The sequence below is a fragment of the Prinia subflava genome, chromosome 2 (genome assembly GCF_021018805.1).
Source record: "Prinia subflava isolate CZ2003 ecotype Zambia chromosome 2, Cam_Psub_1.2, whole genome shotgun sequence".
Taxonomy (NCBI): domain Eukaryota; kingdom Metazoa; phylum Chordata; class Aves; order Passeriformes; family Cisticolidae; genus Prinia; species Prinia subflava.
This window is the reverse complement of record NC_086248.1, coordinates 256,940-273,527: the sequence shown is the minus strand read 5'-3', so window position 1 is coordinate 273,527 and position 16,588 is coordinate 256,940. Positions and strand designations below refer to the sequence as shown.

Here is a 16,588-nt window from a genome sequence, read left to right as displayed (position 1 = left end):
TGTTCCCGCTGTCCCCGCTGTCCCCTGTCCCCGCTGTCCCCTGTCCCCAGGCCGGCGGCGGGCGGCGCCTGCGCAGAGCGGCGGCGGCGGGGCGGAAGCGGCGGCGGGGCGGGCCGGGCCGCGGTCTCGGTCTCCGTCCGGTGCGACCCCGCCACCCTCGGGCGGCCATGGCGGAGCCCCCGCGGCCGCAGCGGAAGCTGTCGCGGGTCGGGGAGAGCCTGTACCGCGTGCTGGGGCTGCAGAAGGGCAGCTCCCCCGAGGAGATCAAGAAGGCCTATCGGTACGGGGGGGTCCGCGGGGCCGGCCGGGGGCCCGGGCCTGACGGGCCGGCCCGCCCGCGCGGACGGGCTCTCGTCCGGACCGTCCCGGTCCCGTCGCGGCGGTCAGGGTCGGTTCGGGAGACGAGGCTGTAACCTCGTGCCGGGGGTCCTGGATCTGTCCCGGGGGTCCGGGTGTGTCCCGGGGTCCGGGTGTGCCCCGGGTCCGGGTGTGCCCCGGGGGTCCGGGTGTGTCCCTGGTCCGGGTGTGCCCCGGGCCCGGGTGTGTCCCGGGGTCCGGGTGTGTCCCGGGGATCCTGGATCTGTCCCGGGGGTCCGGGTGTGTCCCGGGGTCCGGGTGTGTCCCGGGTCCGGGTCCTTCCCGGGGTCCGGGTGTGTCCCGGGAGGCGAGGCCGTGACCCCCGGCGGGGCTGCCCCGCTGCCCCCACAGGAAGCTGGCCCTCAAATACCATCCAGACAAGAACCCCGATGACCCCGCGGCGGCCGAGCGCTTCAAGGAGATCAACAGCGCCCACGCCACGCTGAGCGATGCGGACAAGCGCCGCCTCTACGACCAGTACGGCTCCCTGGGCCTCTACGTGGCCGAGCAGTTCGGCGACGATGCTGTCCGGCACTACTTCCTCATGTCCAAGTGGTGGTTCCAGGTGAGCCCGGCGGCCGCGGGGCTGGCGGCTCCGTGAGCTCGGTGCTCAGGGTTGGGTGGGGTCACGGGACCGGTGGGATGGGCCAGGGGTCACAGGCGTGTCTGTCCCCGACACAGGCACTGGTGCTGTGCTGCGGTGCCCTCACCTGCTGCTGCTGCTGCTGCTGCTGCTTCTTCTGCTGTGGGACGTGCTGCCCACCCAAGGAGGACGAGTCCTACAAGTACGTGGACCCCAAGGACCTGGAGGCACAGATGCGCGCAGAGGACGGCGGTAAGCCGGGCTGGAGCACCTCTGTTTGCTTTGTGGGGGCTCCCCGTGTCCCATCTCATGTGGGGACAGAGTTCTGGCTCAGGCCTTGGGTTGGTTTTAGCTGCAGCTCTTGCTTCCAGCCAGCCCCTGGTGTTTCCTGTGTGGGCCAGGGCTGGTGACAGTGACAGAGGGAGCCCCTGCATGGGTCATGGGTACACACCTTCTCCTTCCCTCTGGATAAAGGCCCTCGGAACAGGCCTGAAGCTCGGAGACCCCTGGGCCTGTGCCCTTTGGGGCACAGAGCACGGGAAGAGCAGCTGTGCTCCAGGCCAGCTCTGGTCCCTGGCCACGCTGGTGTCAGTGGCGCTGGGTGACTCCTGCAGATTTCCGTGGTGTCGGGGCACTCCCACACGGCTCTGCGCTGGCCAGGGCTGTGGGAGCTTTGGGCTGTGGGATCTCTTGCAGGAGTGCTGTGAGATTCCTGCTCACTGGCACCACAGGACGGGGCTGAGCCGCTGATCTGCAGCTCTTCCTTTGCAGATCTGCAGATCCCTGTGGTAGCACAGCCCCCGCCTGCCAGCACGGAGCCGCTGCCAGCCAGCACCAGGAGCGACGCCTGAGGCTGGCCCCATCCCCCCGACTCCCCCGGGACTCCCGGCAGGGATTCTCCTTTGTACTGTCACTTTCTGGGACCATGGTCCCGCCCCCCGGGCTGCCTCATCGGCCTCGGGAGGGATAGAATCTCAGGTTAATTTGGCCAGCATCAATGCACAGGCTCTGGGCCCCTGCTCGAGCTCCAGGGCAGTGCCCCTGCATGCCAGCAGTGGTGCTGGCAGTGGCCTGGAGCCCGCGCTGCCGGGCCCCCTTAGTGCCTTGCCTGTGCCCATGCCGGGCACCGAGCAGCAGGCACGGGCAGGGCTGCTCCAGGCCGAGCCCAAGACCATTAGCACTGTAACCTCAGGGGCTGGGCTGAGCCCGCCGCCCCTCACGCCGCCCTCCCGACGGTGCTGGTGCCAAACGCTGCTGCGGGGTCGGGGTGCCGCTGTCTGTACCCTTTCCTCTGCCCTCTGGGTTTGTCTGGGATTTTGTGGGCACCATTAAAGGCTGACGGGAGGGGAGTGTGCGTGTGCCTGGGCTCTGTCCATGGGCGTGCCTGTGCCTGGTGTCCGTGCTGGGGGCTGTGCCCAGGGATCCTGCGGGGTGGAGGAGAGACTGGGGTGTGGAGTAGGTGGGTCCTGTCCTGTGTGGAATGGTCAGATGGAGTGAATGTCACTTGTCTCCTGTCACCCACTGGTCCCACTCTCTGCTGCTGGCTCCCACGGGCTCTGCTCTTTGCACTCCTTGCTGCTGCAGTGCTGGAGTCCTGCTCCCCAATGCTCCCCACTGCTCCCCTCTGCTCCCCACTGCTCCCCACTGCTCCCCCCTGCCCCTGCTCTGCCCTGCTCTCTGGGGAGCCGTGGGCCTGCACAGGGCCGGGTCTGGCAGGGATGGGACCGCGGGGGACACCGTGTGCCGCTTGCCCTTTCTTCCCATCCCTGGTCACTGCCTCTGCCCGCAGCTGCATGGGCTCTGCCTCACCCCCTAAATATAGACAGGGTGAGAGCCGGGGGGGTGTCCTGGCCCCAGCCCCTCCTCGCTGCTCTGAGGGGGCTGGCACTGGGCAGGGGTGTGGGATCCGGGGGACCCCGGCCTCCCCCAGCCCGCAGAGGGGGCACACGCCCCTCCGCATGACTGCCAGCCCTGCAGCCGCTGCAGCAGCCAGCCCCGGTGCCCCGAACGTCGGCTGCTCCTCCAAACGCAGACCAGCGGGTCCCGGACCGCGGTCGGTGCCCGGGCATGGGCCGGTCCCGGGACGCCGGTCCGAGGGGTGGGCAGGAGCGGTGACTCAGTGTCACCCGACGCCGCCGACAGCTGCGGCCCCGGCGGGGCGGGGGCGGCTAAAATTAGCGCCGGGGGCCGGGGCCGGGGCCGAAACAAAGCGGGCACCGGGAGGCCGGAGCGGAGCCGTGGGACAGAGCCGGGCCGGGCCGGGACCGCGGCCATGAACTTCGCGGTGGGGCTGAAGCCGCTTCTGGCGGAGGCGCGAAGCATGGAGAGCCTGGAGAAGCAGCTCATCTGCCCCATCTGCCTGGAGATGTTCTCCAAGCCCGTGGTCATCCTGCCCTGCCAGCACAACCTCTGCCGCAAGTGCGCCAACGACGTCTTCCAGGTGGGGCCCGCCGGTGGGGCGGGGGCTCCGGGACCCGCGTCCCTCGGACCCCGGTGCGGCAGGTGGTGGCCCCGTTATCCCTGGACCCCCGGCCGGCGAGGCGGAGGGGCAGGCGGCTCAGGAACACCGGGATCCTCGCCACAGGGAGGGCCTGCTCCGGCACTGGCACCGGGAATCCCGGCCCCGGGACCGGCAGCTGGGGCCTCCGGCTGGGCGGCGCTCGGTGCCGCTCCCGCCTGGCGGGGATGGTGGACGGGAGGCAGGGGCCGTGTGTGTGTCCTTGTGTGTGCCCACGCCTGTGTCCGTGCTCCTGCCCATCTCCATCTCTGTCTCCGAGCCCGGGTCCGTGCCGGGGGGCCGGGGAGCAGATCCGCGGGGCGGGGGCTGCCGGGGGTACCGGGGGTGCGGGGTGCCGGGGGTGCGGGGTGTACCGGGGGTGCGGGGTGCCGCCGCCGTGACCCCTCGCGTCCCCCCACCCGCAGGCCTCCAACCCGCTGTGGCAGTCGCGGGGCTCCAGCGCCGTCCCGTCGGGCGGGCGGTTCCGGTGCCCGTCGTGCCGGCACGAGGTGGTGCTGGACCGGCACGGCGTGTACGGGCTGCAGCGGAACCTGCTCGTGGAGAACATCATCGACATCTACAAGCAGGAGTCGGCCCGGTCCGGAGGCGCGGGGCCCCCGGGGTGGGGGGCGAGACCCGCGGGTGATGGCGACCCCACGGGGAGGGCAGGGGGTGGGATCCCAGCAGGAACGGGGGAGTCGTGGGGCCCATACAGGGCCAGGGAATACCCCTGGGGCTGGGGATGTCTCCAGAGGTATTTCTGGTACCAGGAAGGTCCCTGGGGTTGAAGGGTCCCGGGGAGGCAGAGGTGTCTCTGGGGCTGGGCAGGCCCTGGGGCTGTCTCTGGGGCCGGGGTGTCTGACAGCCCCAAACCCCGCTCAGACCCCTTCACGCCAAGGCTGAGCAGCACCTCATGTGCGAGGAGCACGAGGACGAGCGCATCAACATCTACTGCCTGCGCTGCGAGGCGCCCACCTGCTCCCTGTGCAAGGTGTTCGGGGCGCACAAGGACTGCGAGGTGGCCCCGCTGCCGGCCGTCTACCAGCGCCAGAAGGTGGGGGCCCTGGGGGGCCTGGGGGGGCCCTCTGCGGCCAGGGGGGGGCCTGGGGGGGCCCGGGGTGCCCACAGAGCCACCCTCATGCCCCTGCCCTCCGCTCCCAGAGCGAGCTCAGCGACGGCATCGCCATGCTGGTGGCGGGGAACGATCGGATCCAGGCCATCATCACGCAGATGGAGGAGATCTGCCACACCATCGAGGTTGGGCCCGGGGGTGCTGCCCTGGGAGGTGGCGGCCGGGCGGGTCCAGCCCCGGCGCTGTGCGGGGCTCACGGCTCTGCCCCGCAGGAGAACGGCCGGCGGCAGAAGCAGCACGTGGGGCTGCGCTTCGACGCGCTCTACGGCATCCTGGAGGAGAGGAAGAAGGAGCTGCTGCAGAGCATCGCCGCCGAGCAGGAGGCCAAGCTGCAGCGCGTCCGGGGGCTCATCCACCAGTACGGAGACCACCTGGAGGCCTCCTCCAAGTTGGTGGAGTCTGCCATCCAGGCCATGGAGGAGCCCCAGATGGCCCTGTACCTGCAGGTCCTGCCAGGGGAGCGGTGGGAGAAGGGGGCAGGGGGGCTGGGGCAGCCCTGGGGCTGTGTGGTGGTGCCATGGTTCCCTGAGGGGCGTGGGGCTGCCTCACAGGTCTGAACAGGGGGCTGTGCGCACCCAAAATGATCAGTGGATGGCCCTGGGATGTGCAGGGGTGGACCTGTGGTGGGGGTGATGTCTAGGAGACACTCATCCCCCCTTGTTTTCCTTCACAGCACTCCAAGGAACTCCTGAAAAAGTGAGTGGGGAGTATGGGGGGGAAAGGCCTTTAGCTGGTGGCCTTTGGCTGGTGGCCTTTGGCTGGTGGCCCTCTGGGTGCTGGGCCCTGCAGCTCCCAGGGTGTCCTGCCCTGCAGGATCACAGACATGTCCAAGGCATCAATGAGCAGCCGCCCTGAGCCTGGCTATGAGAATATGGACCACTTCTCCATCAACGTGGACTACGTGGCTGAGATGCTGAGGACCATCGAGTTCCAGACAGGTGCCTGCACTGGGGAAATTGCTGCTGCTGTCCCAAGGGGGCACTGGCACTGCCTGGGGTGCCCAGCCCTCAGCACATGCCCTGTGTGGGATCCCACACAGTACTGGGGATGTGACCCCCACCTGCAGCACCACCCAGGGACCTGGAGGGGCAGTCCTGCCCAGGCTCCCCCTGGTTCCCACACCAGGGCTGGTCACATTCCTCCTGGGAACTTCCTGGGATGTCCTGCTTGGTCACCTCCCTCCTGGCGTGTCCTGCTGTATCCCCATAATGGGGAGGGAGGGAAGGCCCCACCTGAGCTGTCCCCTGCCCACAGAGCCACTGGGTGAGGATGAGGGTGATGGGCCTGGGGACGGCAGCGAGGCCGCAGTGGACGAGGACCAGCTGGACAGCCTGGAGGTGCCCGAAGCTGCAGAAGGTGAGTGCATGCATGAGTGCCCAGTGCTGTGCCGTGCCCTGTGCCGTGCCTGCGTGGCTGTGCCCTGGTCCACGGGCAGCAGCACGGGTCCTTCAGGGTGCTGGCGTGTCCCTGTCTCTGTCTTGTTCCCTCTTTCCCTCTGCAGATGTGGGGCCGAGGCAGAAGGCAGCGAGTTCCCCCCATGGTGAGGCCCTCATGGGGAGTGGGATGGGCACAGCCGTGGGGTGCCGTGGGGCAGAGGAGACACCCCCGGGATGGGGATGAGGATGTAGATGGGAAGGTCACACTCAGGCTCCCCCGAGGCCATCCCTGTCTCCCTGCTGCAGGAATGGGAAGGGGGTCTCAGGGTCCTGGGGCTGAGGTTATTTTTCTGCACAGGTCAGCACTGAGCTGAGGCCGTGGGGTAGTGCTGGCATGCCCTCAGCTGTGGCTGTCCCTGTCACACCCGGATTTGGCTGTCTCTGTCACCCCTGCCCTGCCTAGGGCCATCCCTGGCACTCTCAGGCAAGCTCCATCCCTGCTGCTGGAATTCCCCGAACGAGCGCTGCCCCTCTACAACATTAAAAGTGTGTGAGGACACGTTCTCCCGTGACGTGCGTGGCGGGGGTGGAGGCGGGGGTCGCCCCACAGGCTCTAGCCCAGCCCCATCACCCGAGCAGCGCCCCAGGAGCTCAGGCCAGGGGCTCAGTGCCCCCGGAGCCCCCGCGCAGCTCCGGGCCCTGTGTGGGGCTCAGCCCCCGCCCCAGCCCCTGCAGGGCCGGGGATGCTGCGGTCTCCCCGTCCTGCCGCCCCGTCCGGCGGCAGCAGCAGCGTCCGAGCGGGCACTGTCGGGCCGAGCCGGCTGGGTACACACACGGCGGCACCAGCGCCGGCGGGGCCGCGCCCCGGGCCCGGCAGGGTCTCCCGGGGCCCGCGGCTGCGTCACCGGCGGCTCCGGTCTCCATGGAGGCGCGGCCGGTGATGCGCACGGCGGCGGGCCCGGGCCCGGGCCGGTCCCCTGGGGCTGCGCCGGCCCCGCTCCGCTCCCTGCCCAGCCGGGGACGACAGGGGGGCCCTGAGGACCCCCGGCCGCGCTGGTCGGGGGCTGCGGCACGGCCCCGGAGCACGGGGGACACATGGGACACCTCTGCTCTCCCGTGTCCCCGCGCTGTCACCCGAGCAGAGGGGATGCGGCTGCCGGCGGACCAAGCCCAGTGCCCAGCCCTGCTGCTCCCTGCCCCACTGCTCCTTCACACACCAGAAACGTGCCTGGGAGCGCTTGGGTGATGCCTGGGGACCAGGGGGGGGCTGTGGCTTCTCCGTGCCTGCACCAGACACTCGTGGATGCAGCATTTGCCTTCCCCCAACCCCCGGGGCTGTTCCCTTGTCACGTCACCCTCCAGAGGTGACTGAGAGGGGCTCAAGCACTCTGCAGCCCCTCAGCTGGGTGCCACGGGTGCCACCCCAGTGCCTCAGGAGAGCCCCACCTTAGTTCTCTTCTGTTGTGGGCAGTTCTCTTCCCTGTGCTCTGTGTCCAGACTCTCATCACCTGCCACCGCCCCCCCAAACCTGCTCCTCTCGCAGCCCCCTGGAATTTGCTGATGCCTCTGCTTGCCCAGTTAAGTTGTACCCCCACCCTGAGACTCCAGCAAGAGGTGATCTGTGCACAGAGCAGGGATTCTGACACAGCCTGCTCCAGCTGCTGTTCAAGGGCTCTCAAAGGAGCATCATTACTTCTCTTTATTCTTCTCCATTACGGTGCTCCCAAAGGCCTTTTTCCCCACAAGGGGCACAATGTTACCATTCCTAAAGAATGCCTTTTCACTTCCCCCACAAAGGCAGGGGGGCTGTCCATTTACTCATCACTTACCCAGCTGTGTGTCCCACCCGTGGAATTCTGTCCATTCTGTTGGGTTTGTGTCGGGTTTGGGTGGCCAGGTTTTGGTAGTAGAAACCTCTGACAGAAGCTTCCCCCTGTCCAAGAGAGCCAAAGGCAGCTGGCTCCTGGATGAACCTGCAGCTGCTGGCCAGGGCAGAGTCCCTCAAGGCAGTAACACCTCAGGGATGCTGTATTTAAGGAGGAAAGAAAAGCCCCTTTGTAGAGGTAATTGCAGCCAGAGGGGAACAAATGTGAGAGCAACAGCCCCAGAGCTCAGGTCAGCACAGCAGGAATGAAAGGACGTGCTCCAAGTGCTGGGGCAGGGATTCCCCTGCAGCCTGCGGGTGCCCAGGGGCAGCAGAGCCCCTCCTGCAGCCTGGGGAGACCCACAGGGCAGCAGAGCCCCTCCTGCCGCCCTGGAGGAGCCCACTCCAGAGCAGGTGGGTGCCCAAAGGAGGCTGTGACCCCTTGGGGAGCCCATGCTGGAGCAGGGTCCTGGCAGGGACCTTTGGGCCCATGGGGAGAGGAGCCCGTGCTGGAGCAGGGTCCTGGCAGGGATCTTTGGGCCCATGGGGAGAGGAGCCCGTGCTGCAGCAGGGTCCTGGCAGGGACCTTTGGGCCTGTGGGGAGAGGAGCCCATGCTGGAGCAGGTTTGCTGGCAGGGATCTTTGGGCCCATGGGGAGAGGAGCCCGTGCTGGAGCAGGGTCCTGGCAGGACCTGTGACCCTGTGGGGGACTCAGGCTGGAGCAGCTCCTGAGGGACTGTCCCCATGGAAGGGTGACACACTGGAGCAGCTTGTGCAGAGCCACAGCCAGGGAGGACTCTGCTGGAGTCTGCAGAGGACTGGCTCCCAGGGCAAGGACTCCTCTCCCTGAGAAGGAAGCAGAGGCAGAAATCACGTGGGGAACTGACTGCAACCCCCATTCCTGTCTCACTGCACCACTGGAAGGGAAGAGGTGGAAAATCAGGAATAAAGCCAAGCCTGGGATGGAGGGAGAGGTGAGGGGAAGGTGTTTTTAGACTTTGTCTTACTTCTTGTTAGCCTACTCTGATTTGCTTGGTAATAAATTAAAATATTTTTCCCAAATCAAGTCTGCTCTGCCCATGACAGTAATTGGTGAGCTTCCTCTGTCCTTGTCCTGAGCCATGAGCTTTTCTCATGTTTTCTCTTCCCTGTCCAAGTGAGGGGGGAGTGATGGAGCAGCTCTGGTGGGCGCCTGGTGTGCAGCCGTGGTCAGTCCATCACACACATGATGCCAATTGCCTTCCTCTTGGCTTGTGTTAAACCCCGTGGAAAATCCTCACAGGGCTTTGGGACTTAAGGAGCAATACCAGATTTAAATCTAAGATTAAAATTCCCCAATCCAAAGGGTCCTTCAGCGTTGTGACACTGGGAAACCCCACAGTTTTACTGCTGGAGTTTGAATTTTCCTGATTGATTGGACAAGCTGTAAAGTAACAACACATTATATAATGGATCACCATAAAGTAACACATCTTGTATAAGTACTTCACTTGCAAAATGAATTTACATGAACAGATTAAAAAATAAAAGAACATGCTTCTATGTCCTGTCAGCTGGAACTTCAGGTTTCCAGTTTGTGAATTCCGTGTATCCTGTCCAGTCTCAGGGGCCCTTTTCACACATGAGAGCATCCAGGAGTTGATTCCTATATCCCTAACACTGCTAACACAAAGAACCTTCCTGTCACAGTGGACACGGAAAGAACCACACGAGGACACGCTGGTGAGCGAAGCAGGAAAAAAGGGCCGAGTTTATTTACAAAACTTAGCTTTATACATTGCTTATGGTGTCTGTGGATTGGAGGATGGAATTCCACCTCTCAATCCACATTGGTCAAGCCAACTGTCAATCACCTTTCTCCGCCCACCTAGAAATATGTAAACAATGAAAGACAGCAAAACATGGCCAGTGTTTATAGTAGAAAGTGTGATAAGGTGAAATTTCTGACTCTGATATGAAGAACATTACAGAAGGCTTAGAAAATCTTCAAAACCAGGGTGACACCTTCCCATCCTTCTTGTCAAGTTTCCTCCTTTCACGTTCAAGCAGGGACCACTTCTGCAGATTGAAAAGAATTTTCAATACCCCCTGCCCAGGGGGGAAGGGTGGAGCTCTGATCCAAAAACCTGGGAATGAGGGTAAAGGCTGCAAAAGAGAAATTAAATATTTCTTTGGCTCTGCTGTGGCCTTGCACACACCTGATCTGTGGGTGGGGTTACAGGTTGTGCCTTCCAGTGTGGTGTTTCCAAAGTGCTCATTCCTGCTTCCCAGGGACTGACACAAACTCCTGTGAGAGCCAAGGATGATGCTCCACTGGAGCCCTTTTTTGTGACTTGGATATTTCCTCTTTGTTGTCTGATTGATCCTTTCTGTCTCCCTGCTGGACTGTGTAGTTCCCAAACAGACTGGAAATCTGGACACCTCCTGCACCATTTCTGCTGTAAAGTAGGTTCACTGCAGGGCTCATTATCTGCAGAAATTCCTTCTGGGACACCCAATCTGGGTATTGCTTCTTTTAAGAAACCCCAATCACTTCTCTACTCTCTGGTTGGTGAGACAGGGGAAAGCCCTGGAGTCACGGAAAACTGGGAAATGAACTCTCCAACCAATTTGCTGGGTTAGAAATTTAACATTGCTTAATTAGGAGTGCTGGGTGCATGGGAAATTCTCCTCAAAGCATGCATGCCCAGCAGCCTAACAGACCAGTCCTGAAACTAATAGATATTCATCACATTTCCTAACACAAGCATATATGCTAATGATTTCTGAGGACTTATTCTGGTATGGTTCCAGATCTTCTGAGGAATCTTTTCTCTTTGAAAGTATTTGAAATACGTGGTCAGGTCATAAGGCACTTCTCTTATCATTCTTTGTTCTGACACACAATCCTTGTTCTCAAAACCAAGATATTGGCTAATGCATATTAATCACTAAAATAAGTAAATAAGGAAGCTTTAGCTAGCACAAAAACTAGACAACTGTCTTTCCTAACAGTCCTGGGTGTGGGCAGTCTGATTTGGTGTGCATTGTTCTTTAAACAGTTTGGTACTTTTTAATGATGCTTTCTATGATACCCGTTCTTTTTACACTCAGAACTTGAGGTTCAGTGCTTCTGCCAGAGACTCTCTTTCCCAGTGAGTTCCCCAGTGCTGTTCCTCTTTCATTTTCCTCAGAAGGTGCTGGGGAATTATTGCCTCTTTGCTGGATGTACCCACCATCCTTCAGGCCTGTTTTCAGGCTCTAACAAATCTGCCAGCTCCTCTCTTTGTCAGCCAGGCCGTTTCCAGTATTCACTGGGGTTTCCTCTGCATGGATGAGCTTTGCAAGGCAGCATTTCCACCTCTGAGACAGCTCCACGCCTCTGACAGTCTCTGTGTTCCTGTCCGTGTTTCCTGGGAGAGCCCTCAGAGGTTCCCAGCCCTCAGAGGTTCCCAGCCCTCAGAGGTTCCCAGCCCTCAGAGGTTCACAGCCCTCAGAGGTTCCCAGCCCTCAGAGGTTCACAGCCCTCAGAGGTTCCCAGCCCTCAGACGTTCCCAGCCCTCAGAGGTTCCCAGCCCTCAGAGGTTCACAGCCCTCAGACGTTCCCAGCCCTCTCTCTCTTTCCAAATGGCCCCAGTGGGCCCCACGGACCTCTCCAACAGCAAATCCTGGGTCAGTCCATGCATTCACAGCCTGTTTGTGTGCGAGCTCCAGTGCTCTGTCAGGGCATCAGCTCTGTGTCCTGAGCTGATGCTGGGGCTCAGAGCTCTGGCTCCTGTTCCTCAGGCTGAGTTTAGCACTGCTCTCCTCTGGCTTTTCAGATTCATCCTCCACGGAGCTGCTCCCATCCCCGGAGTTTGCAGTCAGCCTCCCCCAGAGGAGAGTTCTGTAGATCTGGACAGGACCACGCCTGTCCAGTGCTGGATTCTGCACTCCAAGCCCAGCCTGCATTATCCACTTCCTCTGATATTTGAGGTTCAGGATTCTCTAGCAGGTGCACTTGGGCCTCCAAGGCCTTTTCTTCAGGCATGTGAGCTGTGTGGTACCACCAGCCAACCAGGAAAGGGGCTGATGAGCACCAATAAATGTTTGCATTTATTAATTATTTAATTAATCATTATTATTTATAATTAATTATATTATTAATCAATTATAAATTAATTACAGCTGGGTGATTCTGTTAAATCCATTTGCCAGTGTTGTTCAGAGTTATTTCTTGCTTTGTGCTTCCTCCCTGTATTTTCTTTCTGATTTTTGGAATGATCAACACAGCAAAGGATAAAATTTTAACTACTCTGTCTGCTAAACTTTGCAACCTGCATCCAAAGAATTTTTTGCTCAAAGCAGTGATGCATCCGCTCCTGTGTGTGTCTCTTGATGCAGCCTTTTCAGCTGGATTTCCATCATCTCCAAGAGCTGCTTTCCAGGTGTTTTCCATCACCCTTCTTTATTTTTAGTACAGTTAAGCTGTTCCACTCACTGTTTTTCTCCTTTGGTATAATTTGTTGGAGATGAATCTACACAGGTTTGTGGAATCAAAGCTCCTCTGTTACTTGGTTTCCTCAATGCAGCTTCTCCCACTGCTGGACCTGCTCTTCTATTTCCCTTTACAATATTTGGGTTCTTTTTCTGGGGGCTTTGCAATGTATTAATGGGATGTTCTTTGGCTGAAGAACTGCTTTCCATATGTTTAGGATATTTTTCTGAACTCCCCTGTGAGGTCAAAGCTGCTCTTCCCAAACTGCTCCATGAGCATGGACTGCACCAAAGGCATGTTTTGGGTCTGTGTAAATATTGGCTTCCTGTCTTGGGCTGAAAAATGTAACAAAAATGTGTATTCTATTTTCATTTTTCGAAACCATTGGGAGATATTGTTCTTCTCTCCTCCTGCACCCATCTTCCTCCGAGGGACATCACCTGGGCCATTTAAGGCCTCTCACATGACGGACAACATTACTTCATTCCATTGTGAGATGCTCCATTCAGTGGGAGGAGCCAAAGCCTTTCCACCAGGATAAAACCTGCAATCCCAAACACTAAAGCAGCTGGTTTTCTACTGAATCCTTGGAGGAAGACCGGACCCATCTCACCAGCAGTGGACCCTTTTCTTTTTTCTACAGGATCATCTCTACTTCACAGAAAAACATCTGTTACTACAGGAGGATTTATTTGCACTGCTTCCAACCCAGTGTCAGGTCATATCTCTGCCTCTGTCAGGGCTTTCTAGGACTTTTGTTTGTTTGCTTGTTTGTTTTTTGTACTACTGCATTTGTATTTTTTAATATATTCCTAGTAAAGAACTGTTATTCCTATTCCCATATTTTTGCCTGAAAGCTCCTAATTGCATAATTGTAATAATTTGGAGGGAGGGCGTTTTTACATTCTCCATTCCAAGGGAAACTCCAGTTTCCCCTGACAGATCCCTGTCTGTCCAAACCAAGACACTTCCTCAGCTCAATGCCAGGGCCCAGGTGAGAGCTCCCAGTCTGGTTTTCTGGGAAGAGCTGCTCACGAGAAGGGGGTTGTTTCCCAGAACCTCCATGGCAGTGACCACAGTGTCCCCAGATTTCTGATCTCCATTTACCCTGTCACTGCTTCTGCCAGTGGCACAGCAGAGCCCTCCCCAGCCATGGCACAGCACACTCTGCATGCAGAGAGAGCCAGGGGTCATTCTGTGTTCCCAGCTGTGATTTCCATGGGATGTGAAATGGCCTGAGGGGTTACCTGCTCCTGAAGAATTACCTTCTCCCAAGGAATTTCCACCCTGGTTTTGCTTAAAGGTCCTTCAGAAGTAACTACAGAATTAATTTCTCCATTACCCACTAGAAAATCCATCGTTTTATTCCCCAGTTTAACTGGAATCAAAGTGTTGGCCAGGGGAACAGGAAATGCCTCTGCTCCCCTTCAGTCCAGCCTAATTTCTGCACCTTCTGATTTTCCCTTCTGTCCATTTGTGAGCCAGGGATGCTCCTTTTCCCAGTGCCCTTCCCGTCTGCAATGGGCACCCTGACAGTTTTGGAGGGTGTTAATCCCCACCCTCAGCCCCAGCCTCATCCCTGAAATTGCTTGTCCCGACAATGGATTCAGTAATTTCCCTTGGCTCTTCTCTTTCTCTTCTCCCTCTTCCCTATCCTGACAGGCACCACTTGGGAAATACCCACCCCCTCCACTTCTTCTCTGTTCTGGAGTTTCTTTCTAATACCAGGTGCCAACTGCCCAGCAAGAATCCTGTCAAACAGCGTCCTGCTTCCTTCCCTTGCTGGATCTGAGTCCATCCATTTGGGAGCCCCTTCACACAATCTTTCATACAAAGCCAGTGGAGACTCCTTTGCTCCCTCCTCCCTTCATACACCTTGGCAAGGCGCTTCAGTTTCTTCACTTCCTCTTAGAATCAAAATAAAATAATTTTCTAATATAATTTTAGTGAATCTCACCTGCCCTCTGATTGAGATCCCACTCTGGGTCATTGTTAGGATGAAATTTGTGAGGATTTGGGATGCCATGAACCTTTTGATCTAATTCTATTTTCCTAACTTCTTCTCAAGCCTTTTCTAAAATGCCCTCCATTCCTCACGGGGAAACAGATACTCCATGAGAGCCTGGCTGTCCTCCTGGTCTGGATTATGAATTGCCATCGTGGTTTCCGTCACACCACACACTCCATCAGGATTTCTGTGATACAACCCTGCCCGCTGCTTCTGGCTCAGCAAGTCTGAAGTGTGACCAGCACCTGCCTCTCCCTCAGGTCCACCTGCTGCCCCAAATGTGCTTTCAACTTCTCCCTGATCCTGCTGGGAACGGGATCCAGACACGCTGCCCCCCTCCAGCTTCCATCCTGGTCACAGGGGCTGCCAATAGTCAGACTTTAGGGTTTTGTCTCTTTTATCTTCTAGTCCCACACAATAAATACCTTTCCCCTTATCCTCTTCATTTCTCAAAGAATATATTCCATTTTGACACTTTTGAATCTACCGAACCACGTTTTTTTCTTACTTTATTAATTACTTCTTAAAATGAAACCCAAGTCTACATCGGGGTCTTCATCCCATTCGTTTTGCCTCCTACAAAGTAACATCAACTGTAAAATTGTATTATATTTTAAAGTCCTGTTGGTTTCTGGCCTTTTTTCACCATCATCTAATTCTGAATGAGGCAACCATTGATTACAATGTCTTTTCAATTTATCTTGAGTCATAGGGTCACCCGAACTCTTCAGGATGCATCCTAGAGGAGAGCAAAGTGGAATTTAATTTCAGTTGTGGAATCCCCAGTGTTCCATGCACTATCCCAAAGCACACATCCAAATCCCAGTTTTCACATCACCAGCTCTGCATGTGAAAATGTGTGCAAACATCAAAAACCCAAGACACACATCACCAAATTGCACAAACAAATTTTTTTTTCAGCTTGTGCAGAGCCCAAACCCAAAATCCCTCATCTTGGCAGATTCCAGCCGCCCCCTTCACCGAGGAAACACCTCTGGAATGTGTTGTGCCATTGAGTCACTGGTTGTGCTGGTGTCAGGCCCCCAAGTACCCGATCCCGAGGTGGGTGTGCCCTGGAATCCATCCTGCCCAGCCCCCTGGCCTGGAGTGCCCACTCAGCCAGGGCAGGGCACTCTGGCCATCCCTCCTGGGTCACCAAAACCAGCTCTGTGCTTCTGGGGGTGCGCTGATAACCCACAAATCAAGGCAAGGGATTTCTGGTTTTATTCCAGTTAGTGCACTGCCAGAAGCTAAAGGTTTCCACAAGGCTGCTCCCTGAGCATCAGAACTTTACACTGTTTATACCTTTGAGCAAAGAACCACCCTTCATTAGTTACCAATCACAGAACTCTGTTATTGATTAAGACTCAAACCCCTCTTTGCTGGGTGTGTCTCTCCTCATCCCTCCACAGGTGCAGCTCTTTCCTCCTTTTGAGCTGGGGTCCATTCTGGTGGTCAGTGAGCCCATGACTGTGAAAAGAAAATGCCAGGATTTTCTTTTCCCCTGGTACTGCCCAGTCCTGCTCAGGCACTGCTGGTGCCTCTCACCCACCCAGACACCCCCCTGCTCTCGGGATGGTCCTCCCTGTTCCTCACAAGATCCTACGAGGTTCATGCTGCAATTACCAATCACGAGTGTCCAACTGCAGCCTCTGAGGGACAAGAGACAACAAAATCCTCAGGGGTGACCGAGTCAGGGAGGCAGCAGTGACATCCCTTCCCAGTGGATCCAGGGGGACAGCAGCCCACTGGCTGGGGAGGATGGAGGGAGGTGGGGAGCCCTCCCCTGCATGGAATGTGGAGAGCTGTGGATGCAGCGTCCCGGCCAGGCTGGGGCTTCCTGGAGCACGAAGGATGTGACATCTGGAGCCCAGGAAAGGCTGGAAGCAATGCCACAGGGACTGGAGCATGTGCTGCATGAGGAGGAACTGGAATCTTTTGGGGTGCCTATGTGTAGAGTTGCCTTACGGGAGGGAAGGAGGAGAAAGCCAGGCTCTTCCCAGTGGAGCCCAGTGGCAGGACCAGCAGCAACAGGCTCAAACTGGCCTCCAAAGATTTGGTTTTATTTTGCAGCGAGGCTGATCACACAGGGGCCTGAAATAGGCTGCCCAGGGGGGTTGTGGTCCCTCCAGCTGGGAAGCCACCCACGGCTGCATGAGGGAGCTCTAGAGCCCCACCAGCCCCAGGCCCGCTGGTCAGGGCTGGCTGAAGCAAGCTGTGCAAGTCAGTGTCCAGCCTGGGATAAATATCTCCTAGGAGGGATCGTCCACTACAATCCTTGCCAGCATGGCCTTCCAGCTCCAGGGCTCTCATGC

General features: G+C 58.4%; 2 protein-coding genes across 2 annotated transcripts; both read left to right on the top strand.

Annotated features, from left to right (window-relative positions):
* Window positions 1–68: 68 nt before the first annotated feature.
* Window positions 69–2,289, top strand: DNAJC5G (DnaJ heat shock protein family (Hsp40) member C5 gamma). Its single transcript, XM_063422133.1, has 4 exons — window positions 69–280; window positions 709–922; window positions 1,039–1,192; window positions 1,712–2,289. Exons 1-4 carry the CDS (start codon window positions 168–170, stop codon window positions 1,789–1,791), a joined length of 561 nt encoding a protein of 186 aa, XP_063278203.1. The 5' UTR covers window positions 69–167; the 3' UTR covers window positions 1,792–2,289.
* Window positions 2,290–2,423: 134 nt separating this feature from the next.
* Window positions 2,424–8,931, top strand: TRIM54 (tripartite motif containing 54). The gene is made up of 10 exons (XM_063422119.1): window positions 2,424–3,380; window positions 3,863–4,035; window positions 4,320–4,491; window positions 4,599–4,694; window positions 4,782–5,015; window positions 5,243–5,265; window positions 5,383–5,507; window positions 5,824–5,925; window positions 6,071–6,109; window positions 6,304–8,931. The coding sequence occupies exons 1-10, from the start codon at window positions 3,213–3,215 to the stop codon at window positions 6,312–6,314; spliced, it is 1,143 nt and encodes a 380-aa protein (XP_063278189.1). The 5' UTR covers window positions 2,424–3,212; the 3' UTR covers window positions 6,315–8,931.
* Window positions 8,932–16,588: the final 7,657 nt, after the last annotated feature.